Raw genomic sequence first — 27891 nt, forward strand, 5'->3', positions numbered from 1 at the left:
TGAAAAGAACCATGTATGCCACCTTGTGCTCCTTGGAGAAAACGGTGAAATATAAATGCAAATAACAAATAATTTAAAAAGCAGATTTCAGAAGCTTGCACTTCCCAGCTTTAAACCAAAGGATTTTTCCCTTGATTGCCATATGGAAGTAACTGAACGTTACTTCTAAGTAAATATGCACAAAATTAGACTGCTCGTTTTTATTTTATTTTATGCTTTATAATGGAGATGCCAACAATTTAGAATTATCATTTTTTACCTGGCATATGTTCTTGCACTTTTTTTTTTTTTGTAATGCACACTCCGTGGTTCTCTTAAGGCTTTGGTTCTGTTGCATCACAACTTCCTTGGCACTGAAATAAGCAGTACAGTACCTTGTACTGAATATCTAGATAGGATTTTTAGATACTGAATATCTACAGCCAGAGCAACATGGACAGGTATAGTCCATGAGTACCCCACCACCTCTTACGTGGGCCAAAGAGTCAGCACTTCAGCTGTCTCGAGGAGGCTGACCATGTGAGGGTTTATCAACTAAACAGAAAATGAGCCCTGCATCCTGGTTTTGGGTGAGCAAGCAAAGGATGCTGTGAGTTAAATTTTTGTTGGAAGAAATGACTATGCACTCTACACTCCAGATTTGTGTAGTTTACTCCTTACGCCTTTTCTTCTCCTGAAGATATTCTGAAAGGCAGCAGAGCTTTAGGATATGAGTTTTCCTTCTCCTAGACGGCCTACATTCCCAGGTTGACAACACGCATCTGCCCCTCATGTCCCTCTACAACACATGCAGAAACCGCCTTTCCACGGGACCCACTACTGTATTGGTCTCGTCCACTCAATCTGCCAGAGCTTGTCTTTGCATGTAGGGACAGTCTCTGAGGGTATCATGGCATCGTGACCAATAGACATTGGCAACCTTATCCTCTCTGAATTTGCCTAACCCTCTTTTAAAAAATAAAACAAAAAAAAATTATTTCCCATTTATATACTGTACATTACAATTATTTTGCCAAATTGTAACATTTTCAATTTCGACTCCCTTCCCCCTTTCTGCGGTTCCTTACATTTATTTTCATCTTTTCCTGCATACTCCAAATTGTCTTAACTTACTTCTTTTATGTCTATTCTAAGATATCCCATACGTATATACATACATACACACATAAACATATACAGTACACATAAAAATATACATATATATGCATACATGTATACATACATACACATGTGTTTGTATATATATATATATATATATATATACCGTGTGTGTGTGTATGTGTCTATGTAGTAATATAATATATAATATTTTTAAAATTAAAAAAAACACTGCATGTTTTAATAATAATCCTGCCCATGTCTTAATGTTGTTGTTGTTTTTTGTAAATACTCAATAAACCATTTCCGTTCCTTTCTGAAGTCTGTTCTCTCGGTTTCTCATTCTTCCGGCAAGTTTCGCCATTTCCGCATAGGCCATTCGTTACTGTACCCTACCTTCTTTTTCTCCTGCCAACCGAGCAGTACATCAAAGTGCAAGTAGATAAATAGGTACTGCTCTGGCGGGAAAGTAAACAGCGTTTCCGTGCACTACTCTGGTTCGCCAGAAGCGGCTTAGTCATGCTGGCCACATGACCCAAAAGCTGTACACCGGCTCCCTCGGCCAGTAAAGCGAGATGAGCACCACAACCCCAGAGTTGTCCGTGACTGGACAGAATGGTCTCGGGTACCTTTACCCCTCTTTTTAAAAGCATCCCAGCTGGTAGCCATCACAGCCTCTTTCGGAAGCCGCTTCCGTAGTTATAGCTATGCCCTCCTTCTAGTCTGCCCTGAAAATACTTGGGAGCCACTTGCTCAAGATCAAGCTCCCTGTGTTATTAAAGACATTCTTTTTAATGTCTCTTCCCCCCCACACACAACCCCTCGCCTTGCTTTTAACTGAACGTTGAGAGGGTTGTTTTTGTAAAGACCAGGCATCCCCAAACTGTGGCCCTCCAGATGTTTTGGCCTACAACTCCCATGATCCCTAGCTAACAGGACCAGTGGTCAGGGATGATGGGAATTGTAGTCGAAAGCATCTGGAGGGCCGAAGTTTGGGGATGCCTGGTAAAGACGCTTAGCGGCAAGAAAATGAGTCCAATGAATTTCACTAGAAGAAGAAGAAGAAGAAGAAGAAGAAGAAGAAGAAGAAGAAGAAGAAGAAGAAGAAGAAGAAGAAGAAGAAGAAGAAGAAGAAGAAGAAGAAGAAGAAGAAGAAGAAGAAGAAGAAGAAGAAGTTAAGACTTGCCTCTTGAAACTCACAAAAATTAAAGAAAGCAGGCGACCCAATTCCCTCTTTTCCTTCTTCGCCACTCACCTCAATAACAGAAAGCGAAACCACACAGCTGGCGCTTCAGCGGGAAACCGTTGAAAGTCTTCGCGCCTGCGCACGACGCCCCGGGGCGCGAGAACGGCGAGTCTCCTCCCCGCGCCATCCAATCAGCAGCCGCCCCGCGCTGCGCAAGCGAGGACGACGCGCGTCTTTACGCTTTTTTCTTTTCTTTTTTTGGCCTCTCCCAACGGCAAAGCCCCTCGTCCCGTGGCCTTAGGGCGCGCGCGCAGTTCTGGCAAGGAGAGAGAAAAGAGGGTAAGTGTCGCTCTTCCTTCCTGTGGTCGCTTCCGGCTCCCATCCGAAAGGTGCCATGTACGGGGAACTGGCATAACGTGACGACGATAGATATAGAAATTATAAGAGAAGGAGATGGTAGAGATAGAGCCCCTGTGATATCACCCAAACCACTCGAGGGCGTCCAGACACCGCTTTCTTGGCACGGGTTTCGCCCACCCACCACCGATCTTCAACTGCGAACCAGAAATGTTAGGCATACCGCGTCCTTCCCCTCAGCGGCAGGCCGTCCGATTCCGGCGTTCTGGCCCCTCCCTCCCGTTTACGTCAGGATTTCGCGCACGCGCGCTTGGCGCCCGCGGAATTACGAACGTCGGCGCTTGGATGCTGTTATTCGCCTCGGCGCGGAAGGGCTCGCGACGCCGACGCCGCCGTGTCGTCCGAGGGACCCAGATGGGTCCGCAGCGCCCACAGATTCGGTCGGACCGAGTCTGCTTCACCAATGGCACACAAAGAGCCCTGCACTGCAAGGGGTCGGACTAGATGACCACGGGGACCCCTTCCAACTCTACAATTGTGTGATTCTCAAATGTTACCCTCTCTTGGCAGGTGCAGCAGGGAAACGGCGTTTTTTGGATCGCACTACTGGGCTGTGACCCAATGTGCACTTACTTGGGAGTAATAGTTACAGGTAGGTAGCCGTGTTGGTCTGCCGTAGTCGAAACAAAATATTAAAAAAAAAAATCCTTCCAGTAGCACCTTAGAGACCAACTAAGTTTGTCATTGGTATGAGCTTTCGTGTGCTTGCAAGTGAAAGGCATATCGTAGGATTATGCTGCCAATTATGGATCCTCAAAATTGCAGTCTCCACACTCGCATTTTACACAGTATTTCCAACTGGGATTCTCCAATGAAAACTAAATGGAGTTGACTCCCTGCTCTATGCAGTATCGCTCTTTACATTGATGTGGGTATCGTTGTTGTTTTCTTTTAAGAAGGGCTAGGCACTGATATTATTGTTATACGGTGGGGGGCTGCTCTAGATGTCATCTTAGGGTTCCTCCTTAAGCATGGTTTACTGTTTGTGAGGTGGGGCTCTAGAGAAAGAGAGAATATGAAAGTTGCCAAGTCAATCTCTTTGTCCAGTTAAGGGTTCTGGCCAAGACCACTGAGTAGAACTTGTCATGGCCACACTGAAAACTCTTGAGTAAGCAGTCAAGGAATAAGAGGAGAGATCCTCTTGGGAATCGCAGCTTGGTCAGGTTGAAAGGACTCTGTGAACTGAAAACAGATGTATGTACCTATGTTAACAATGAAAATCTGTTAATAAAAACAAATTTAATAGTTAAAGTTGCAGGAAGCAAAGAATAGGAATAAACGGATAGTTTTCCAAATGAATAATGAGAAGTAGAATCATAGAGTTGGAAGAGACCACAAGGGCCATCCAGTCCAACCCCCTGCCAAGGAGAAAACCCCATCAAAGCATTCTTGACGTATGCCTGTCAAGCCTCTGCTTAAAGACCTCCAAAGAAGGAGACTCCACCACACTCCTTGGTAGCAAATTCCACTGCCGAACAGCTCTTACTGTCAGGAAGTTCTTCCTAATGTTTAGGTGGAATCTTCTTTCTTGTAGTATGAATCCATTGCTCTGTGTCCGCTTCTCTGGAGCAGCAGAAAACAACCTTTCTCCCTCCTCTATATGACATCCTTTTATATATTTGAACATGGCTATCATATCACCCCTTAACCTTCTCTTCTCCAGGCTAAACATACCCAGCTCCCTAAGGCGTTCCTCATAAGGCATCATTTCCAGGCCTTTGACCATTTTGGTTGCCCTCTTCTGGACACGTTCCAGCTTGTCAGTATCCTTCTTGAACTGCGGTGCCCAGAACTGGACACAGTACTCCAGGTGAGGTCTGACCAGAGCAGAATACAGTGGTACTATTACTTCCCTTGATCTAGATGCTATACTCCTATTGATGCAGCCCAGAATTGCATTGGCTTTTTTAGCTGCTGCATCACACTGTTATGCAGCTAGAAAGTTGATTCCCACAAGGATTGGTATTGGCACTTACTTTGGGAAGTCAATACACACGGTTGAATCATGAGCAGGCTGGTCTAAAAGCATAGCACCCCAAAAGCACCCCAGCAGGCCATGCAAAAGGGATGCCAGTCAATTCCTATGCTTCAGCAACGGGTGCTTTTCTGTAGCTCTAATGCTGTACACATTTGCATCCATTAGATGGCACTGCTTCTATTTTTATTTTTGGTCAAAGGTGTTCTAGTGAATTCCTTTCCCACCAAATTTCAGTTGTTTCAGTGTACCAAAAGTTGGCCTCATGCTTAGACCCTGGGAGGTAAGCCCTCCCCCCAATACCAGTAAGGCTTGCTTGCAAGATTGTATTTAATGTTTAGGATGATTTCTCATATTATGTGTTTTACGCACATGCATCAAAATGTGGTTTATTCACACAACAAAACACATGGACTACATCTCCCATCACCCAAAGCCAGCAGTGCCAATAGTGAGGGATGATGGGAGTTGTAGTTCACAACATTTGAAGCGTTGGCCGCTCCTGATTTGTAGGCTTGGCAAGGTAATGCCGTGCTGATTTGTGACAATATCCTGTGAAGCCCAAAAGCCTGGCAAATGGGAAAGTTTTCATTTGAACACCTACACATCTTAACTGTATTGCTTTTTGACCAACACAGCTACCACAATCGGGAACCTCTGGACATAACAGTTTAGGGAATGAGCTGGAGGCTCCCAGTTCAAGATTCAGCTCAGCCACAAACTTCCATGGTGTGGTTTTAAGGCAGCTGTGGGAAACACTTGGCCCTCCAGATGTTGCTGAACTACAACTCCCACCATCCCTGGCCATTGGCCATGCTTGCTGGCAGTGGCGTCGCAACGGGGGGGCAGGGGGGTGCCCCGGGTGCCACGTCTAGGGAGCGACAAGAAGGCACCCCATGAGGTCTCGTGCCGCCGTGTGTGGTGGCAAACTGCTATATACAGCGCATGTGCAGCGTCACACACATGCGCTGTACGTAACGATGCCACACATGTGCTGTACTTAGAAGAAGAGTTTGGATTTGATATCCCACTTTATCACTACCCGAAGGAGTCTCAAAGCGGCTAACATTCTCCTTTCCCTTCCTCCCCCACAACAAACACTCTGTGAGGTGAACGAGGCTGAGAGAGTTCAAAGAAGTGTGACTAGCCCAAGGTCACCCAGCAGCTGCATGTGGAGGAGCGGAGACGCGAACCTGGTTCACCAGATTACGAGTCTACCGCTGTTAACCACTACACCACACTGGCTATCATAGCGGTTTGCCGGTGGCTGTGCTCCAGCACCGTACGGACAGCGGTGGGATCCCTCCGTTGCTGCTACAGCCTCAAGCAGAGGATACTGGCACCATCCATACGGCGCTGGAGTAGCAGCACTGGCAAACCGCTATGTACAGCGCATGTGTGGTGCCGCTACATAGGACGTATGCGTCGAACATAGTGACACTGCACATGCGCCCTACGTAGCGATGCCCCGCCCCGGGTGTCACAACACCTTCATTCGCCCCTGCCTCCTGGGGCTGATGGGAGTTGTAGTTCAGATGCATCTGGAGGTTCCAAAGATTCCCCACACCTTGCCTCTAAGAGATGGATGCGTCTCATCTTCCACTTGCCCCACTCAGGGTGCTGTAAGGATTACTGAGCTATGCTTTATCCTTCTGTTTTATGAGATCTCTCTCTGTACAGTTTGTCACAGTACTCAATTCATCTCATGGTAATCAAAAGTTTCTCAAAAGCAGCGATTTCTTGAAAAGCAAAGAGCTTGCCAGACCCACCGTTCTAACCATCTTCTGACATACTGTAGCTAGTCTCAACAGGATGCTAATTGTGTGTGAGAGTTTTGTCTGCGAAGCTGTAATATAAGAAGTAATCATTCAGACTGTTTGCCTAATAAGGTTGCTTGCAGTCTCAGGCTGCAGTCCTATACACACAGACTTCGCTTGAGAATAAGTTTGATTGAACTCAGGGGGGGCTTAACTTCGTGGTCCCATATAGAATTTCAGTTAGTTTCTTCCCATCCCCTTGACTCTTAAGATCCTGTGCATAAATACAAAGCTGTGTTAACTTAAAATATATATACAGTATTAACGATTTTCTTGGATTACAAAAGTGCATACATCGTCTCTGTTTCCATATCATAAAGTCATTTCTACAGGTCAGTTCTATTCAATGTGAGAGACTAATGTTGTAGACAGTATAAGGTTTGGGTGGTGGGGGAAGGAAGAGAGGTTGGGAGGGAGGGAAGAGGTGGGATACTAAATTTTCATCCTTTCACATAGCGTACATGCAAGGGTTTTGTGTGACATGCATAGGTTCTCTTGTTTTTAACTATATTATCTCTGGCACAGTGCAGAAGAATAGCCACACAATTTAATTTGCAGAAGAGTAACTGCAGAGAAGTTTAGAGCAAGGCAGAGGAAAAAGAGAGCCCTAAATTAGGCTACTAATAAATAGGCTGCTATAAGAGGGTGGGAAAGGGTGAAGTGAGAAAAATAACAAGGGGAAATGGCCATCATCAAAGGCAAAAGGTGAAAGAAAACGGGAAAGTGCCAGAAAGGGAAATCAGGAATAGAAAGGGACTATTGCAAGGAAGAGTCAGGAACAGATGAAGGCTGCAATCTTTTACATATCCCTGAATATAGTGGGACTTACTTCTAAGTAAGCATGCATAGGGTTGTGCTGTAAAATCAGTTGGTGAAAGCCAATTCAGATTGATTTCAAAAGTTATGCTTTAAAGTTTATTATACTACATTTAGAATGGGCTGGGTGACAAATGTGTAATACAAAAGAAAGGATGATATAGAGCAAGAAGCTCTGTTTAAGAAAAGCAGCTCAGAGATTGAAGGGAGGTGATGCCAAGAGTTTAAAGGGGCTGTAAATGGAGATTGCTAAAAGAATGCTGATAATTTTTTTAATATAATAATTTTTATTAATTTTCAATTGCAATAATCCAATAATAGCCTCATTAGAAAAACACCAAATTATAATACTAATACTAATCATTCAGATACCAATTTAGGTAATTTAAGTGCCACCCCCCCCCCCACGCGTGCTAGAATTGATGGTTTGATTATTTACTTCATTTCTGCATTCAAAAATCTTGTTAATTTCAATTACCTCCAGTCAAAATAGCAATCCCTTATACAACAACTGCAGTATTAACAAATTCAATTAGTAATGACCCATTAAATGATGTATAAATCTACAGGTGAAGCATTAAAACTATATCCTTGTTCTTCCTGTGTGTGGCCATTATTCTGTCCATGATGTTTCTTTCTTGTAAAATATTATGTCTATTCCCAGTTGTTGTTGCTGTTCTCCTTCATGCCTTGGGCGGAGCTAATGTCCCATTGTTGTTTCAGAAGTTTGCTTGTTTGGTGTTTGTTATTTTTTATCATCAAATGCTATTTGAATCATTGGTACTGAACAGAATAGGGATTTTCCCACCGTAGCAAAATGTGTTTTATCAATGTACTTTGGCACAATCCTGTACATGTGAGAGAGGTAGTGTGGGGTAGTGGTTAGAGTTTTGGACAAGGACCAGGGATCAAATCCCCACTTAGCCATGACCTTGGGCCAGGGTTCAAAGGGTTGTTGTGGGCATTGAGTGAGGAGGAGAACTTTGTATGCTGCCTTGAGCCCCTTCGAGAAAAAGGTCCGATACAAATGCAATCAGTCAATCGATAAGAATTCTGTGTGCTCATTGCGTTCAATGGGGCTGACTCTCATGCAAATGTGTTTAGGATTGCAGCTTTATAATTTTTATTTCCTTAAAAAGCCTTCTTTATTGTAATTTAAATTTGATCACAAGAGACCTCAATTATATTTCATGTTGATCTCTGCAGCTGATGTCCTCGTACTGCCAGAATATTTGTGACGATGGGAGTGACCAGCCTGTGGCAGATCTTAGAACCTGTAAAAGAACACGTCCCCCTCAGCAGCCTTAAAGGAAAGACCCTGGCTGTTGATTTAAGTCTCTGGGTGTGTGAAGCACAAACAGTTAAAAAGATGGTTGGGATAGTCAGAAAACCTCACCTTAGGTATGTACAATGCTGCTGTCTTACATTATTGTCAGCGGCATACAGATTATCTATTACACTCTTTGCTTACCCGCCAGTGTTTTCCCAAATCTAAGGAATAGCTTAAGTATTTTTCTAGAACTTGGAAGGAAGTTTATTTCCCTTGTTCTCCCCTCTCCTCACCCAGTTCTTGAGCAAAACTAAAGGAGAAAACAGTGAATGTAACCAATTCCATATTTATTTGCTTATCTTCATTGCTACCTAGCAAGGTAGACAGGATGATCTTGGACTCGGCCAGATTGGTTAAGAAAAAAATCAGTTTATATGCAATATAATGCTGTGACACCAGGTGGCGCAATGGAGGCCCATCTTTCCCTACCGGATTTCCCTGTATGAATTTACAGCACATTGAACTGACACACTTCTTGGGTGTATCTCGATCCATCCTTTGTTACTGGTGAAATTATTTTTATTGTGCAGAGAATCCATGACTGTCCTGACAATTGGTGATAAGGAGTAAACAAAGTATAGTCAAGGGTGGATCGCTCTCAGAAGCCTCTTCTCCAGTGAACTCCAAATAAGGCTCTCAAATTCTTGCTGCGTGCCTCCTTTCCCAGCCCACAATTTCCTATGAAGTTTCACATTTCCATATGTAGTGTTTGCTTCACCTGTTTGGGTGTATTTGATAGTCAACATAAAAAGTGGACACAGAGGGAGTGACTGTTGATCTTGCATGCGTATTGTACATCATGGTTTGTTTGTTTTAAAAAAGTTAAATATAATTTATCAGTCTTAACAAATATTTGGCCAACTTTCAATCCATAAGTGTTTCTAATGCTCATATCCTACCCTTCACCAAATGGGTCCAGGGTGAACTACAAAAAACACCCACAATTAAAAGCAAGCACGAACGATCTTAAAAAATCTCAAAAGAAAACCACAAAACTATCCAATAGTAAACTTTGTTAGCAGTAGGGAAGAGTGAGGCAGCAGGAGGCAAGACATCAACTCAGCCAAAGCCCTGGCGGGTCTTGACCAATAAGTAAACAGCACGTGAGGCTGGTGCAGGATGTACGTCGGAAGGGAAGCGATCCCACAGTTGGTACCCTTCCACAAAAGTGGCTCAACTCTCTTGCTGTTGCAGGAATCTTTATTTTCGAGTCTCTCTGTTAACGCTAATGGGAATCCATTTGGTGTTTGTCATGGAGGGAGAGCCCCCAGAGCTGAAAGAAGGCACAATGCGAAAGAGGACAGAAGCTCGCTTTGGCCCATCCAGCAAACCCAGGAGGGCAAGAACAGGGAGATCTCGTTTTAAATCTCTACTGAAAGAGGCAAGTGTCCATGGGTGGCTGAATTTCAGTGTTGGGGTACTGTGCACCCCGGGGTACAGTGTTCGGGGTATATAAAGGGGCCATTACCTTTATATAATCACAGGCATAAATGTATTTATAATAAATGTATTTATTAAATAATAATTTTATATAAAATAATATATTGTATTTGACCAAGTCTAGTTTGGTTTGTTAATGTTTGTGAACTGCAGAATAATTATGCTTAATTGACCGTGAAACATTTTTCGTTTTATTTTTTGGGAAGGCATTGTTTCAACGTTGCATGTCAATTTTATGGCTCCAGGCACGTGTTTGTAAGATTTAGGGTTTGTTCTGACTCTTGTCTATCATTTATGAGCTTCACCTCCTATTGATTTAATGACATGAGAGGATGTTCTCTGATTTTATAGCTCTATGCTTTCATATGGCGTGTCTCCTTTAAAGAACTTATGAATTATTGCAGAGCAGCGATCTGCACCTCAATGAAGTGTTTATGGAGCAGAGCACAGGGGAAAAGTTGGTTCTGAAGTTTGTGGCAATTCTCTTTACCATTTGATGGAAGCATGCATCATTTTGCAAAGCACCGAATTCCTGCTTGAGGTCTAACTGCATCTTCTCTTGGGATTTTTGCTTCCTTAGTGCCTCGAAATGTTGGAGTGCTTAGGGGTTCCTTGGGTTCAGGCAGCGGGTGAAGCAGAAGCCACATGTGCTTATCTGAACTTGAACGGCTACGTGGATGCCTGCATCACCAACGATGGTGATGCCTTCCTCTACGGTGCTCAAACAGTTTACCGGAACTTTACCATGAACATCAAGGTACTTTATTGGGGCTTTGTTTCAAAGAGCTTCTTTTTGTAAATAAGCTAAAAGATGAAAACCAAACCGGACCAGAATCATTCCATAGTCTGATTAAAATAAGATCCAAAGCCTGGGTAAACAATAATGTTTTTTGCTGGACGCTTAAAGGCTGATGCGACAAACCCAGGACGTTGCCACCAATTAAATGCGACAATCCCGGCGTTGTCACTAAAGTTTTCAATGATCCCACCTAATATGTGCGGATCCCACCAATGTGATGTGCCTCCCTTTCTATACCACTAGCAGAGTGTTGAAGGAAACTGGTTATTTCACAAACCACCCACCTATCCTTCTTGCTCCCAAATAAACTGCCTGTTTAGGTTTGGGGTCTGCTAGTAATCGAAGTGCAGTTCCAGTTCTCCCAATAACGTAGCTCTGTATCCCTTTTAACTCCCAGCAAGTGTATCAGGAACCACCTTGTGCTCACAGTCAGGATTCCCTTTTACCTAAGGTTCACCCCAGCAGCCTGTTGCTACTTTGTGGCACCTTCTTCCTGGCACTTGTCTTCCCTGGGCTTGACCTTGAGGTTTTAAACTATTTTCCTGCTCCTCAGGTTTAGTCTAACCTCCTCACTACCGTCCCCACCCTCTTGAGTTAGGATACTTCACTGGAAAAACTAGGCACATCCGTCTTTAAAGTAACATTTAAGAAAGCTTTATTAATCTAGAGGACATGTAAAATGCGTAATGGTTTCATGCGTATCAGCTCTTATATCATGTTCTTAGTTACAGATAACATTGGCTGAATAATATAGTTCTAATACTAGTAAACTTCTCCAAAAACACTCTAATATCTCCTACTACTATCCACACGCTCCCGCTCCCCCAAACCCCTCTCAACTCTCTCCACTCTAACCACTCTATCAACTGAAATAACCGCTCCCCATTCCTTTTAAACTCATGGCAGTCCCGCCCCTCAGGAATGGAATGTGTCACTCAACAAGGAGGTTGGGATTAACGCTTTCCACCCTGGGGTTCTATCGCAAGCCAGCCCTGTCCGTTACAGCTGACTGTGTTGGTACGTGGCAAAATTCTCTGGGGAAAGAGTTCTATAATTGGTGAGCCACCACTGAGAAAGCCCTTCTTTCATTGCCACCTTTTGCACATGGCGACGGTGACCCTGCAGCGAGGAAATAAATGCAAATAAATATATTTTATAGTTGGTACTCTTAGCAGTTATCCTGCCGTGCTTTCTCTTTTAAATAGGTTTATTTATATACATTATTTATTTCCCACTTTATATCCCACTTTTCTTCCATTGTGGAATTCAAGGGGCATGTGATTCTACCTATCTATATATCATTAATCTTTGATGTGTTAAGTCAGAGAGAAGTGCACTAACTTCAACAATCCTTGAGAAGTCTTAGTTTCTGCAACTCCCTCCTCTGATATGCTGTGATTTCCACCCCACCCTGGCTCTCAGCAAACCATAGTTTGCCAATTCATCCTTCTGCTTGGAGGTTCTCGGAGCCATCGGAGGAATGTTTCTTTCTTCTGGTATTAGCAGGAATGTTTCTCAGTGCTCATTGAAGAAACTATGTTCTTCCTACTTTGTGATCTTTCCCCTTCGGCAATCACTCATAGGCGAGTAAGATTGTTTTTTATGATTGTTGTAACAGTGTGTCCGTGAGTGCGGAGGCCAATTCTGGATCCACACATCCTTCCACAGTGGGGACATAGGTTTCCGGGCGGGAGTTGATCACGGTGAGGGTTTACCAAACGTGCCTTCCTCTTAGTTCATTTCTCCCTTTCGTCCTGAGTTCGTGCTTCTTCAGAGTCCATGACACCTTTGGTGAAGGCTGTTCTCCAAGTGGAGCGCTCACAGGCCAATGATTCCCAGTTGTCAGTCTTTATGCTACATTTTTAAAGATTTGCCTTGAGAGCGTCTTTAAACCTCTTTTGTTGTCTACTGGCATTACACTTTCCATTTTTAAGTTTGGAATAGAGTAGTTGCTTTGGAAGACGATAATCAGGCATCCGCACCAGTCCAGTGAAGTTGATGTTGAAGAATCACTGCTTTGACACTAATGATCTTTGCTTCTTTTCCGTACACTGGCATTAGTTCGCCTGTCTTCCCAATGCCAGAGGGTGTCGCCATTTAACTGTGTTCTTTTACAGGACCCGCACATCGACTGCTATTCAATATTAGCTATTGAGGAGACACTGGGCTGCAACAGAGAATCACTGATTGGATTAGGAGTTCTACTCGGTTGCGATTATCTTCCTAAGGTAACAAAACAAAACAAAAAAAATGTTGACGTTCTAGAGTGAACAGCTGATCTTTTTGCATTAGCTCGTAACCTTCCCTGGACATGGCATTGATCAGATTCTCCAGTTACAGTACAGATTGCTTCATGTTAACTGTCTTCTCATGCTAGTTCCTAGTCAGTGTTTCCTAACAGATTTATTTCCCTTCCCCCATGCTTTTCCAAGGCCCTGATCCTACGCTATTAGGCTCTGCTGAAATACTTGTGACTAGCATCCAAGTAAACGTGTGCGTAGTGTTGAGAAATGAGATTCCCAACCCATCTTTTGTTCTTAAAGGTGGGGAAATAGGGTTGGATTCTGAAGTATCCCTTTTGTGAATAAAATGACTCCTTCCATTCATGGAACAGACCGAGATGTATTGGAGCCTCTTGCTGGAGAGAGGAAAGAAGATGATTTTCTCTGATTTAACCTGCAGTCCACCATATCGTCTCCCATGCCCTCTGGGGCAACTTCTCAGTGGGCTGTAGGCAGAAGGAGGAATCCACGAGAAACTTTCCCCCTCCACTTCCTCCAGCTGGGGTATCCCAAGAGACATTCATGGGGACTCTTGATCCAGCCAACAGACGAGTGCTGGTCAATAAGAATATTTTCATAGAATCATAGACTTGTAATGCTGGAAAGGACCCCAAAAGTTGGGTAAAGCAATTCAAAGCTCTTCCATCTGCCACATGTTTGAAAGAGAAGAGAGATTGAGGGAGGGAGGGAGGGAGGGAGGGAGGGAGGGAGGGAGGGAGGGAGCATCCTGTAATGTATTGATTTTAGAAAAGCAAAACCAGAAAAATAAGCCTTTGCTTATAATAATACTTTGCACATTCTTATAATAGTCACCTTCCCTGACCCTGTCAGGCTGTAACTGTAACTGATTGCACTGTTTGTGAGCAATGTATCTCTCTAGTAATCAGTGTGCTTTTTGTGAGAGGATGTTTCCCTTTTGATTCTCTTTATTATTTGTTTCACATTTGACCTTCCACACACACCCCCATTTTAAGTTTGAGTAGCATCGGAGAGTTGGAAAGGGACATTGGGGGTCATCTGCTCCAACTTTACAACATCCCAAACAGGCAGAGGAGCTTCACTCATAATTTGCTACAGGTCAAAGTGAATGTTAGTCACTTCTTTTCAGGTTGACCACATTTTAGCTGCTGCCGCGGATAAATGTCAAAACCGCCCATTGCATTTTAAAAAATGTGTCCAGGCATTTTTTTTTATTCATTCATTTGTTGTTTTGACCATCACGGTCATTTCAACCACCTGCCGCGTTGATGATTTAACAGTTTGTATGAAAGATACTGCGGGAAAAGTTTCGTATTCGCACTGCAATGCTCAAAATGCTGCTGTAAATTGCTACATCAACGTGTGTGATGTTCTCTTGTCTCTTAAAGGGAGTTCCTGGAGTTGGAAAAGAACAGGCTTTAAAGTTGATTAAGACTGTGAGGGGAGAGAGCTTACTGCAAAGGTATATTTTATCTTGTCTTGTAGGCTAGAATTTACAAATTGTCAGCTGTATATCTGTGTGAGCAATGTGCGTCATACAGGCCTAATGCTGAGTTGCTTAGTGAAAATTAGCATCCTATAAACCCTGTATGAGTTTTCAGATACATTTCCCTGCTATGGATGACATCCAACATTAGTCATACTTCAAGCAGACGTATTGAAATCAGTGAACTAGCCCACTGATTTCAATGAGTGTACGCTTTTATACATCAGTCTTTGTCAACAGAGTTCACAGCAGTTTCTAGGTTGATCTCCCGACATACTGGAATAGACCTACTTGCTTCAGCAGCAGGAGCCTCTGAGCAAATGTTCTACATGTCTAGCATTGTTGTTTGTCCAGGCAGGTGCATTATGTGACCCATGAGAGCAGCAAAATAACCAGACTGTACAACGGCGATGGGATAAAATCAGGTCATATTGACAGAAACAGGGAGGGCAAGGGTTGGCATGGCATTGGGTCCCAGGGTCATTTCATCATTCCACAAGCTCCATGATGATGGAATGGATCTGCTAGGTTTGGATCGCTCCAAACCTGTACGTCAGGAGTCTGCCAGTGTGGCTCCTTGCCGTGGTACAAGCCAAGCAAGCAAGGCCTCGCTGGGAGACCCGGGTGCAGATTCCAAGCAGGCAGATACCGAACCTATGCTTGGGTTTGCCGTGGTCAATCCTCCCTTCAGGGCCCCCCCTCAATACTATGTTGATCCTGATCATTACGATTTCTGCCCTCATACAAACAAAGTTCTTCCGCTTAACAAAGGAAAACCAAAAAACCTGCAACCAAATGCCAATCAGTTTGAGGGGGGGGGGGGAATCCTTTCCGGTTTTGTCAACCAGTGACCCAAAATTGCTCAGTGAAGGCTCTAACCCAAGGATGGGTGGGCAGGATGCTCTCAAAGCAAAATGGCTGTGAGCTCCAGGGGAAGCAGCCTTATATAGTGTTCCCCACCCCTCTTCAGCAAGGGCTCATGGGACAGCTTTTTTCCCCATCAGCCCATTACACAGAGAGGATACTGGGCAAAACCTTACCTGTATTTTGCTGCAATCCATGGACCACAGTGCAGCCAGGCAAAGAAACAGGGCATATTCTCCCCCACCACCACCACCCACAGGATAAAAAATGTAGCTTCATATTGTACTCTTTAAGGACAATGGACAAGTTCCAATTGGTTTGGAATAATCTAGGTGCCACAACTAAAGCCCCAGAGATGCAAATTCTAATAGCTGAAATTCAATGGCATATTTGTAGGATGTGCATTGCCTTAACACGTAAGCAGCAGATCTTGCGAACAATGGTGATTGTGTGCCTCACCTTAAGTGCTCTGTGCTACTCTTATCCTTTAACAATTATTTTAGATTTGCGCACTGGAAAGACCACTTCCAAGATGATGACATCCCAGCCCTGGCAGTAAACAAGGTGATTCATTGCGCTGTGTGTCGTCATCCAGGTGAGTCGGCCTGTGACTTTAGAAGTGCAGTGCACAGGGGCCTCCCCTTAAACAGGTGTGCAGTAGCATTAAAAAGTTTCTTAAAAGGAGACTGGATTGAGCCAGCGCCAATCCGTGAAAAGTGAGTGATAACCAAATCCTTTTCTCTCTACAGAAAATTATAAGCCTCTCCCCAAAGGAACTTTGTGTAGCACGAGTGGCATGTTGTTGGTTATTATTGTAATAATAATCTATATTCTGCTTTCTCTCCCCATGGATAACTCAAAAGGTCTGATTCGCGTTACATGCTAAACCAAACCATAGTTTAGTGTGAGCATGCAGGCTATCAAGAGAGGGGTTCGGGGAAACTTAGCTTCTTCCTGGTCATTCTGCTGTTGTGGTGCCAGGAGGAAAAGCCATGGTTTTGTTTAGCGTGTTGTCCAAACCTGGGCTTGTCGTTTAACTCTTCCACAAGCTGCAGACGGTAGAACAGACCTTGGTTACACCTTGTGGTTTGCCTGGATAAAGCTAATAAACCATGAGTTTGGGTTTGAACAACAAGCTAAGCCAAGCCAGCACAGCAACCAAACAAACCCCTATACAGTACCTGGCATTTTATTTTATTTTTGTTTTGTTTTATTATTTTGTTTTGCTTTGTTTCATAAAATGTATATACCCTTGATTGTAAGAAAAACCCCTCAAAGCAGTTTACAGAAAGAATGAAGCCTACAGAAAGGCTTCATTCAGAACTTTATGGGACACACTTTAAGAAGCATTTTTAGCCTGCATTCCCCTTCCATTTTCTTTTCTTTTTTATAAATTTACAAACAGTCACCAAGCACCCAAAACACAAAGAGAATTCCATAAATTCCCATGGACCTCCCTCCTCCCTTTTGTGGGTCCTTCCTTGGGTTAACTTTTTTTTTCTCCCGCCTCTTCTCTGTTGATGCAATTCTATTAAATCTCCATTACAACCGCAGTCACCTTTTCCTTGCAGGAGCTTATAAAGATCATGAGCGCTCTGGATGCCGTCTCTGTGGCAGTGTGGCGTGCTGTGAACCCCACGATGCGGAATTCTGCTGCCCTTGTGACTGGCACTCCTCCGAGCAAGACCGGCAAGTCAGCGCAGTGGAGAATGGCATTAAAAAGTAGGTGTGCTTCGATGTGCCTTTCCCTGAATTGCTTCAGGAAAAGGATGCCAGTTCTCTGGGAGGGGGGGGGGTCTCACCTGTGTAGTCACACAGGTGGGTTCTGCACCTGTGCAGAGCTCTGTTTTGGAACTTTCCAGTGCTTTAGCAGGAAGCAAGGGTGCCAACTTGAATAAAATTTGTTGGGGGGGGGGTTAAGGAAAGTCCTGCCCCGCGTACGTGTGGCGCACGTTCACAAATTGATTGGCAATGCCCATCAACTTTGGGAGGGCCCCGGGAGTTGTCTCCTATGGCAGGAGGCCGCAAACATACACTCAGTGGTGTGACTCATGTTGAGAATTCCATCCCCCCCCCCCCCGCTACAGTTGTGTGGGATGGTTACATGTCACATGTCTATTTACATTCCAGCGCTGATTATTGTAGTCTTGTGAGAGGAAATCGAGATACGCTGTTTCCGCTCTGTATTGCTTTTGCTTTTGCAGCTCTCTCTCCAAGAAAGAAAGACAGAGAGAGAGGCCATGTTTTCTTTGTTCTGTTACGTTTGATTTAATTTGCAATAGATTAGGCTTAGAGTCCTTTCTTGTTGGGGATAACCAGAGTGAAATTCCCCTGTGTCAGAAAAGGTTATTTATGTATGCAACAACAACTATGGCCTATGCTTTGTTAGCCCCCAAATGGAAAGAGCTGCATTTTAAATAAAAGGACGCATTCTACTCATGTAAAAACACGCTGATTCCCAGACCATCCGCAGGCCGGATTAAAAGGCGATTGGGCCAGATCTGGCCCCCAGGCCTTAGTTTGCCTACCCATGTCCTAATGTGTGCTTTTTTATTCACAGGAAAGCTAAAGCATGCAAAGGATTTCCATTTCCTGAGGTAATTAGACCTGATTTGAAAATTTGAAAATGAATGCTTCCTAGAATCTTCTTATCCAGAAACCTTCTCCTTTTCACTTGTTCTTTTTTCCCCTACCTAGGTTATCCAAGAGTACCTAATCAGCAAAGATAAACCGATGAAGTTAAATGGGTGCCGGAGGCCAAATTTATTGTCCTTTCAGGTACAGATAGTAGGTTTTGATGGTTAAACTGATTGTATACATTAGCATTTAGCCCAGCTAGTAAGGATGTGTAGTTGCCATTTTGTTGGTTAGAGGAATCTTCATATAAATAGAAAAATTACGGAAAGTAAGCACCAAAAAATAGTAGGAATTATTGCAATGTCGGTTAATTGTGTCTGCATCTGAGCACTCAAGGAGAAACTTAAACAGTTTTAGAAAATGAAGTACTCTGGGTGACTTTAAACAGTTTCATGGAGGAACAGGCTATCAATGGGTGACTTTAAACAGTTTCATAGAGGAACAGGCTATCAATGGCCACAAGGGCTATATTCTACCTCCATTGTTGGAGGCAGTTGATGGAAATCACAAGCACGGCGCATTGGAGCATGCTCTTGTGCTCAGGACTTTCTTTCAGGATAATAGTGGGCTTTTGGTAATAATAATAATAATAATAATAATAATAATAATAATAATAAATAATTTATTATTTATACCCCGCCCATCTGGCTGGGTTTCCCCAGCCACTCTGGGTAGCTCCCAACAGAATATAAAAAACACAATAAAACATCAGACATTAAAAACTTCCCTAAACAGGGCAGCCTTCAGATGTCTTCTAAAAGTCAGATAGTTGCTTATTTCCCTTGACATCTGATGGGAGGGTGTTCCACAGGGCAGGCGCCACTATCGAAAAGGCCCTCTGCCTGGTTCCCTGTAGCTTCATTTCTCACAGTGAGGGAACCACCAGAAGGCCCCCAGAGCTGGACCTCAGTGTCTGGGCAGAATGATGGGGGTGGAGACATTCCTTCAGGAATACTGGGCCGAGGCCATTTAGGGCTTTAAAGGTTAGTACCAACACTTTGAATTGTGCTGGGAAACGTACTGGTTGTGACATTTGAAAGTGAAATGCACTGACCCTCCAAAAACAGACTCGTGTGCTAATGGCAAGTGAACTGTTTCATACACGGCACCTGAAAAGGTTTTCGCCAATAATACAGTAGCACCAGTTTTGGAGGACACATGTTTAAAGCTTTTCTCACACAGAAATTTGCTTTTGAGAAAATGGACTGGTCCAAGCATTACGCTTGTGAGAAATTGTGCATCCTCCTCACATACTATGACATGAACAGAAGGAAGTCTGGCCATTTTGACCCACAGCAACTGCAGGCACGACGGTAAGTTTATTTGGTAGTTGGAGGAATTCTCACCCCGTTTCTTTTCATATCTTGCTGGGGGAAAAAATCTGTATTCCTGATAGCCTCATGGAAGTGGAAAATATATGGGTTTTTTATACATTATACCGTGTTTCTCATATTTTAAGGCATCCCTACAAAATAAGGCATGGCAGGATTTTCCTGAGGTGGAAAAATATAAGGCATACCTCGAAAATAAGCCGTACCGGGTGGTGGAAGAAGGTCTGTGGCAAAGAAGGGTTGCTGCTGCCGCGTTAACCCCCGAGACCTGGCTGCAGCCTCAGCGCGCAGCGCGTGCAGCCCCAGAACCCGGCTGTAGCCTTTGCGCGCGGACACCCGGGACCCGGCTGCAGCCTCAGCGCGCAGCGCGCGCAGCCCCAAGACCCGGCTGCAGCCTCTGCCTGCCGCGCGCGCAGCCCCAGGACCCGGCTGCAGCCTCTGCCTGCCGCACGCGCAGCCCCAGGACCCGGCTGCAGCTTCTGCCTTCCGCGCGTGCAGCCCCAGGACCCGGCTGCAGCTTCTGCCTTCCGCGCGTGCAGCCCCAGGACCTGGCTGCAGCCTTTGCCTGCCGCGCGCGAAGACCCGGTGGGAGCAGGTCTGTGGTCTGTACAGATACCGGTACCGGTACTTAATTAAAAAATAAGACATCCCTTGAAAATAAGCCATGCTGTGTTTTTTTCAGGAAAAAATTAATATAAGACATGACTTATAATATGAGAAACCGGTATTTATACAAAGTTTAAATCAATACTGTATTTCTGATGTAGTGTAAAATCCCCAGAACGTAACCCCCACATAAATGGCGGAATTGTTGTGGGAGATTAGCCCCATATGTGGTGGGTTTTTTAAATTTTTATTTCTTTTAATGCCATTCTCATATTTCCTAAAGAATAGTCAGTGTTTTCTGTTCTTTTCTTAAATAAGCACTGGATTCACAGAAGATTGAACCCCCCCTTTTTTTTAGTAACTTAAATTCTGAATTTCATGCAAACTTTTAATTACCGTACCTGGGCATTTTTCTGTTTGCACGCTTCTATTTTAAAATGGTTTATGTTTTTGCTTTTTGTGGAATATTGCAGCCGAATATAACTAGCAAGCACAGTGCTAGTTAGTATATGAAGGAGTAAAGGACCACAAATACACTCAGCTAGGTCACGCCCCAAGAGGAAGTAAAGCCTTTCTATTTTATTTTCTTTCCTTCCTTCCTTTCTTTCTTTCTTTCTCTCTCTCTCTCTCTCTGTCTTTCTTTCTTTCTCTGTCTGTCTGTCTGTCTGTCTGTCTGTCTGTCTTCCTCTCTCCCTCCACATCATGTAATGAGATGGACATGTGTGACTTTGCTCACAAGGTTACAGCACATGTTTGGAATTATATTCTGTATTTTCTACCAAAGAGTATTTTCTTTTATTATTGTTGCTGCTGCATGGCACAATGCATGACTGAGACCTTGAATCTGTAAGTACAGTCATACCTCGTGTTGCATTCTACTCTTGTTACAAACTTTCAGCTTACGAACACGGCAAACCCGGAAGTGTTTACTTCATGCACGTGCAGAAGCCATCTGCGTGTTTCGCGCGCAGAAGCGCTCGATCGCGCCGCGTACATGCGCAGAAGAGGCGCTCTAGTTGTGGACTTTTCAGGGTGCGAATGGCACCCCGAAATGGATTAAGTCCACAACTAGAGGTACCACTGTAAAGCATTTTAAACTTACTTAACATTGTGCAGTCTGCTAATTGCAAGAGGGTTAGGAAGAGGTCAGTTGCTGTGTGTAGTTGGAACGGGATAAGAAAAGTCTAACAAACTATATTCCTAACGCTATACTGCCACTTAACTTTTGTGAGTTTCATGCTCTGCTACTGGGGCTCTCTTGTGCAAGCCCTGCGTTTTGAATCTAGGCAACCCAGCCAATTCTGTTCCTGTTCACCCACACATGTGGATCCACAGGGATTCCTATATTTTAATTCCCCCTCATTTTTATCTTTGTTTTACAGGATAATCAAGACCCGGACTAAAAATGGGATTCCTTGCTTTGAAATAGAGTGGCAAAAGCCAGGTTGGTGCTGTTTGTTTCTGCATTCTTTGGGCTTATCATACAATGCCGCTTTAAACACTGGTTTAATGAAAAGTTTCCTTGCCACCTTGAAGGAAAGAAGACCGGGATGATGTGATAAGAAACTAACTTTAGCAGTATTGGAATGTTAAAAATAAAAGACAGAATGGCCTTGTGTGTCTAGTGATCACTGGTTGGGAGAATGTTTTTAGATTTATTTTTAAAACATACACACAAATAATTAATATACGTGCTTGCCACCCTGGGACTCTTGGGAGGAAGGGCAGGATAGAAATTGAATAAATGAATAGTGTGAGTAAGCCAGAATTGAATTTTTTTATCTTTGTGTGCTGTTCAGACAAGTAGAGTGACACACATCAAATCCTGACTTTCTTTCTTTCTTGTGGCAGCCATTGCTCAGTTGCAGAGCCTCAGCTCGGCTTGCAGAAGGCTCCAGGTTGAACTCACAACATCTCCAAATAGGGTTGTGTTGGAGACCAGGAAAAAAAACACCTGGAAACAATCCCCCCCCCTCCTAAAAATTAAAAAAAAAAGCCACAGGGCTTAGGAAATGACAGGTCATTTGCCACTGCTCTCCCTTGGATTGCACAGTGCCTAAATAAGAACAGAGTTATCTTTTCTGCAGCTCTGAACCTGCCCATTTGTATTTGATAGTATTTTGTTTCCATGCTTTGGATTCATTGCTCCAGATCATTACGCTACAGCAGACGACCAGCCTGCAGAACCCTTTTTAATAACAACAGAAGAGGCATCACTATTTGAGGCTGCGTATCCAGAAGTGGTTGCCCGGTACCATATGGAGAAGTTGGAAATATGCAAGGGAAGGAACAAAGGTAAATCTGAAGCTTCGGGTTTTGCTGTTGATTAAATGGACACCGTGCTCATTTTGTTTTGTGAAATTGCCCATTATCCTCCCGAGAGGTATGCATCTTAGTCAGCCAAGCATTGTAATGTAAGCAGATTCTCAGTCACTTCCCCAGCCCTTGCTTAACTGCCCTTTAAATCACCGATTGCTTCTGTTAACTTCATCACAAGGAACAAAGCCTTCTTTTTACAAGGTGACTTTGTTTTGTCTGGTTATTTTAGGTAAGAAGAATAAACCTAAAGAGAGAGAATGCTTGGCTGGGGACAGTGAAATTGCAGATCTTCTTTCTCGGCTGAACATGCGATCTGGTGAGGAAACCTTTCCCGGCAAAGATCCTAAGCCCCCATTTACAACTGTTTCTGGTTTTCAAACAGTTCCAGAAAAGGGCTCTAAATTTCAGGGCCTACCTGTAACTGCACATTTTCCTACTGCAGTCACGCCAAGTCAAAAGCCACCATCTACCTTGCTCGTGACTACTTTGCAAAATACAGAGTATAATTGCATTCCTGGCGGTTCTCTGAGCTCGCAACCTGAAAACTTGTGTGCGTCTTCCCAAATTGCCCATCTGCAGTTGAGCGACATAGACTGGGAAGGAACATCCTTCAGCATTTCTCCAAAGCGGGTTAATATTGCTTGTTCAGAATCTGAGTCAGATGCGAGTAGTAATTTACCAAATCAACACTCTTCACTACACTGCAAAACAACTGAAATCATTACCCCGTCTTTGAATTCTGTGCAATATGATCCAAATCTACCAAGGAGTAAGGAGTGCTCTGTCTCCAAAACTGACCTTCATAAAGGTCAAAATGATTTATCTTCAGAAGAGCAGGCAATTCTGAAGCCTTCTGCTTTGGAGGCTTCTCACAGCATTTCAGATATGTCTCTGTTAAACTCTTTGCAAACGGTAGAAGAAATCAATGTTACATCTAGCTTTGAGGGGAAAGCTCCATCTCCTTCAACTCAGCTAAATGACAGTGCTCAGGAAGTTGAAAGTATATCGCCAGGAAAATATCTGCAGGGACTTGGCTTGCCAAACTTGCTCAAAAACTATGAAAACCCAGCCCGGGCGTCAGATAACCTCACTAGTCCACGAAAACCAACTTGCTTGGGAAACAAGTCACCAATATTGTCTCGCAAGTCAACGGAAGTCTTAGATAGCTGTCGGGTGAGGGGGAAGCCCACTCATAAAAGCTCGCTGAAGAAGAGCGTGTGCCAAAAGATTTCCTCCAGTGAAGACAGTGATGGTGAAAATGTGAAAGGTAGAAAGAAGGGCCACAGAAGCCCTAAGTGGCGACGGAAGGCTCGCGTGGTTCAGCTGAAGGACAAGTGTAGGGACAAAAGGAGCAGCCATGATTTGGTGTCTGAGGTTGTGCCAGGAGATAAATCTCTTAAAGGGCCTGCCATTAATTTGCCAGTGGAAGAGCTTCCTATTGCACACATTCACAATTCTCTGAAACTCTCAGAATCTAAGCTTTGTCAAACCTCTCCTCCTCTTCAGGCAAGTGAGACTGCCGCCTGGGCTGATAGCCCCCTTCCTCTGTCCGAACGGCTGAAACTAAGACTGCAGAGCAGTTGAGGATCCCTTGGCATTTTGTTCTTCTGGGCACTTCTTAAATTCTCATCTCCTTCCCCCTCTGTAACCTTTGTAAAAGCTCAACCGACAGATCTACGTAAAGAGACACAGCCTTAATGAGCGAGGACGCAGTGAGAGATCCGGAATGAGCAGAACTAAATGCTGGTGTGAAATTAACTAGTCTCTTCAGCCAGCCTTTATAGCTCTACCGTGGTTTCCTGTAGAACTGGCTGCGGATTGTGCTGATGGCTCATAAGCATATTCTTCTTTTGTCGAGGTGCACCGCATCTGCGGCAATGAATGAAAGCAACTTTTTTCCCGTCGATCCAGTCACCAAATGTGTAGCAAGTTGTTTCTATGAACCCGGATGGTGGTGCTGTTGATACCAGATATCTTCACACTTAAAAGGTTATGCAATATGACTGGGTCTTTTTTAGAGCTTTTCATGGACCAAATCACAGACCATACCCCTACGAGTCTGGGATCTTAGACTGGGTTTGCAAGCAAAACAAGAATGCTGCGGTGGGAGATACCACTCTTGAATTCTGCCCCATCTTAGAACCTCAATACTCAGTTATTGCAATGTGTTCTATTTGGGGTTATCCTTGGGCCTGGTCTGGAAGTGGCGCAAAAGGCTGTGACTAGACTTTTGATGGGGAAAGTCTATCACCAGCCCATAACCGTTCCTGAAAAGTTTGTACTGGCTGCCCATACACTTCCAAGCCAGATTCAAGGTCCTTGTATTAATTTACAAGTCCCTTAACGACTTGGGTCCATGATAACCCCAGGGACCGCCCGATCCCTTATATCCATGCCCAATCACTGGGATCTTTGGGGGAGTCACTGCTAGTGGTCCCCCGTGGCTCAGATGCACAGCTCGTAGATACCAGGAACCATGCATTTAATATTGTGGGCCCAGTTTTTATGGAGCTCCTTTCCATTTGTGATCAGACAGGCCCCCTACCTGCTGAACTTCCAGCCCCTACTGTGAAGACTTCCTTTCCAGCAGGGATTTTAAACTGAAATTTGATTTTATAGTTTTAACTGATTTTTACTTTTTGTATTGTATCCTTGTAAACCGCTCAGAGGTTGTTGTAGTTAAGCAGTATAGAAATTGTTTAAATAAATAAAGAAGAAGAAACTCCCTGCAAATAAAATTAAAAAAGCCCAAGACATCAAGGAGAATGAATCTTACCTACCCCTTTGCCTGTTATGTTGGTTTTATATTTGCAATGAGTTCTTAACTTAGGGAGAAGGGACATAGGTTGTACCGCTTCAGAATACATCACTGCATTCTTCCGCATGAGTAAACCGGATATAATGCCTTCAGTAATCCCAGTTGCTGCAAAGATGCAATCTACTCTGGTCAGTAGTTGGAAGCTGGGAGAGTGTTGGAAGAAAGTGAGATGTCAGTGTTCAGGCAGCTTTAATGCAAACAGACAGTGGCATCTTGGTTATTCTCTGCTTGTCCACTGTCACACCAGAGCACAAACAATCCCATCCCCGGAGTGCCTTTTCCCCCTTTCTCGTAGTTCAGCAAAATGCATCTGTAGCTACTCACTTATAGTCAACCCCTTTAGTCTCAGAGCATCCTGTAGCTCAGCTGAATTTACTGCTGTGCAGTATCTTTCCCTGGAAAGTGTATACTGTACTACAAGTAAATCAGCAGCAAGTCAATGGATCAGTGTCACATGTTGGCATTATATATTTACCACATCAATATTGTGCCCTTTCTTTTGATTTTTGTGAGCTCTGGAGCCAAAAGCTTTTGAATTAAACATCAAAAAGAATGGCAGTTCACCTCCGGCCATGGGGTTAAATCAAAGCCTAAATTAAATCTGGGCAGTATTATGTAATAGCCGAACACCTCAACCCTTTTGATGATTAAAGTATTTTACTTCTTTATACTGAAGTCCTAAGTGCATTTGCCGGGAATAGAATGGAATCCTATTGATTTCAGCTGAACGTACTTTTCATATTGGTGTCCCTAGGATTGCACGCCTTATCCTACACTGCAATTCTGTACACATCTACTCAAAATTAAGTCCCATTGTGTTTAATGGGGTTTGCTCCCAGGTAAGTGGGTGTAGGATTGTAGCCCAGAGAAGTGTCTGAAGCCCGTGACAATCTGTGGACATAACTGCCTGACTGCAGCCTTATTAGCATTATGTAATTGTATAAACCTTGTGTATAAATGCAGGGGTGGCTAATCTGTGGTTCAGCCCCAGCCAACCCAGTTGTCCCAAACAGAATTAATTAAATGGTGAAATGATGTGCAGAAGAATTTATAGTGCACTGTTACTCATGTTTACCTGGAACAAGTGTTGCTATGTCCAAATGTCCATTGTACTCTTCCCCCCAACAAAAAATTCTCTGGTTCCAGATATTGCATGTCTATCATGTCACATCTAGATGCAAACCACAGGTTATGGGAGCGAGCCGAGGCAATATATATTTCGGCATTCATATAAAGCAGGGGGATTGCTGTAAAGTTTGCTACCGGTACCTGATTAGTATTTTTTTTAAGGTGGGAGAATTGCATGGCGTTTTAACCTATAGATATCCACAAAAGTGATTTGTGGCATCCATAGGATAGTCGTTGAAAAAACTAGGAATTAAGGCGAAATCCATGTAAACTTAATTAAGGTACTTTGAAATTGCACTGGAAGAGACTTGCGTGCGTGTTTAACTCGCCCATTGAAAAAATGGGGCTTGGGCATGCACAGCTGTGGCTGGGACATGCCCTAAAACTGGTTTATAAGAAATTGGGAGGACTTGCTGTTTTAGATGTGAAACGCACCAACAACCTTGCAATGCAGGAATCTTTTGTCCAGTGTGGAGCTCAAACCCATGACCCTGAGATTAAGAATACAGTGGAACCTCGGTTTATGAACACCTCGGTTTACGAATTTTCGGTTTACGAACGCCGCAGACCCATCTGGAACGGATTAATTCACTTTCCATTACTTTCAATGGGAAAGTTTGCTTCAGTTTATGAACAGACTTCCGGAACCAATTACACCCATGAATCATAGAATCATAGAGTTGGAAGAGACCACAAGGGCCATCCAGTCCAACCCCCTGCCAAGCAGGAAACACCATCAAAGCATTCTTGACATATGGCTGTCAAGCCTCTGCTTAAAGACCTCCAAAGAAGGAGACTCCACCACACTTCTTGGCAGCAAATTCCACTGTTGAACAGCTCTTACTGTCAGGAAGTTCTTCCTAATGTTTAGGTGGAATCTTCTTTCTTGTAGTTTGAATCCATTGCTCCGTGTCCGCTTCTCTGGAGCAGCAGAAAACAACCTTTCACCCTCCTCTATATGACATCCTTTTATATATTTGAACATGGCTATCATATCACCCCTTAACCTTCTCTTCTCCAGGCTAAACATACCCAGCTCCCTAATGCTTCGGGTTAAGTACGCTTCAGGTTGAGTACTCCGCGGACCCGTCTGGAACAGATCAATCCACTTTACATTACTTTCAATGGGAAAGTTTGCTTCAGTTTATGAACGCTTCAGTTTAAGTACTCCGCAGACCGTCTGGAACAGATTAATCCACTTTCCATTACTTTCAATGGGAAAGTTCACTTCAGTTTATGAACGCTTCAGTTTATGAACAGACTTCCGGAACCAATTGTGTTCATAAACCGAGGTACCACTGTATCGTGCTCTACTGACTGAACTAGCTCAGAAACAGCTGTGGTTTGTGGGCTCTAGGCCCTCCAGAGAAGTCCCTTTTTAAGCTGCATGACCCAAGATTGGGAGAAACTGACGATCCATCGCACAAGGCAACAAGTAGCAATGCCACTACATCCCATCCTAAGTGCTCCTTTTCCAGCACAAAGTACCTCATGAGTGGAAGCATCTCAAGCCTTCCGCCACTTGTGCGTTATTGAGAAGAGTCTTGCCATGCAAAATTCTGC

At 43.8% G+C, this 27891-nt stretch overlaps 2 protein-coding genes across 8 annotated transcripts in view; one reads left to right on the forward strand and one right to left on the reverse strand.

The window, feature by feature from the left end:
• SMC6 (structural maintenance of chromosomes 6) overlaps nt 1-2412 on the reverse strand; it is a 35604-nt gene extending 33192 nt beyond the window's left edge. Inside the window, exons 1-2 of one of the 4 annotated variants that reach the window (XM_088667195.1) lie at nt 2354-2412; nt 260-353 (exon numbers count right to left, since the gene is read on the reverse strand). The gene's annotated coding sequence lies outside the window, so the exon portion shown is untranslated. Of the gene's footprint in view, nt 1-259; nt 354-2284 lie in introns of all 4 variants that reach the window. The other 3 variants (XM_035110029.3, XM_035110033.3, XM_035110034.3) reach the window with 3 other exon arrangements.
• A 77-nt stretch (nt 2413-2489) lies between these two features.
• GEN1 (GEN1 structure-specific endonuclease) lies at nt 2490-25146 on the forward strand. Of its 4 annotated transcripts, XM_088667197.1 has the most exons (16): nt 2490-2623; nt 3212-3293; nt 4365-4511; nt 8516-8710; nt 9834-10020; nt 10660-10836; nt 12996-13106; nt 14528-14601; nt 15993-16084; nt 17061-17211; nt 18050-18086; nt 18187-18267; nt 19309-19439; nt 21446-21507; nt 22215-22358; nt 22612-25146. In XM_088667197.1, exons 4-16 carry the CDS (start codon nt 8550-8552, stop codon nt 23964-23966), a joined length of 2763 nt encoding a protein of 920 aa, XP_088523323.1. In that variant the 5' UTR covers nt 2490-2623; nt 3212-3293; nt 4365-4511; nt 8516-8549; the 3' UTR covers nt 23967-25146. The 4 variants fall into 4 exon arrangements, with proteins under 4 accessions (XP_088523323.1, XP_034965926.3, XP_088523324.1 ...); XM_035110035.3 differs by lacking the exon at nt 4365-4511; XM_088667198.1 differs by lacking the exons at nt 3212-3293; nt 4365-4511.
• Nucleotides 25147-27891: the final 2745 nt, after the last annotated feature.

This window comes from Zootoca vivipara, chromosome 3, assembly GCF_965207765.1.
Source record: "Zootoca vivipara chromosome 3, rZooViv2.hap1.1, whole genome shotgun sequence".
NCBI lineage: Eukaryota > Metazoa > Chordata > Lepidosauria > Squamata > Lacertidae > Zootoca > Zootoca vivipara.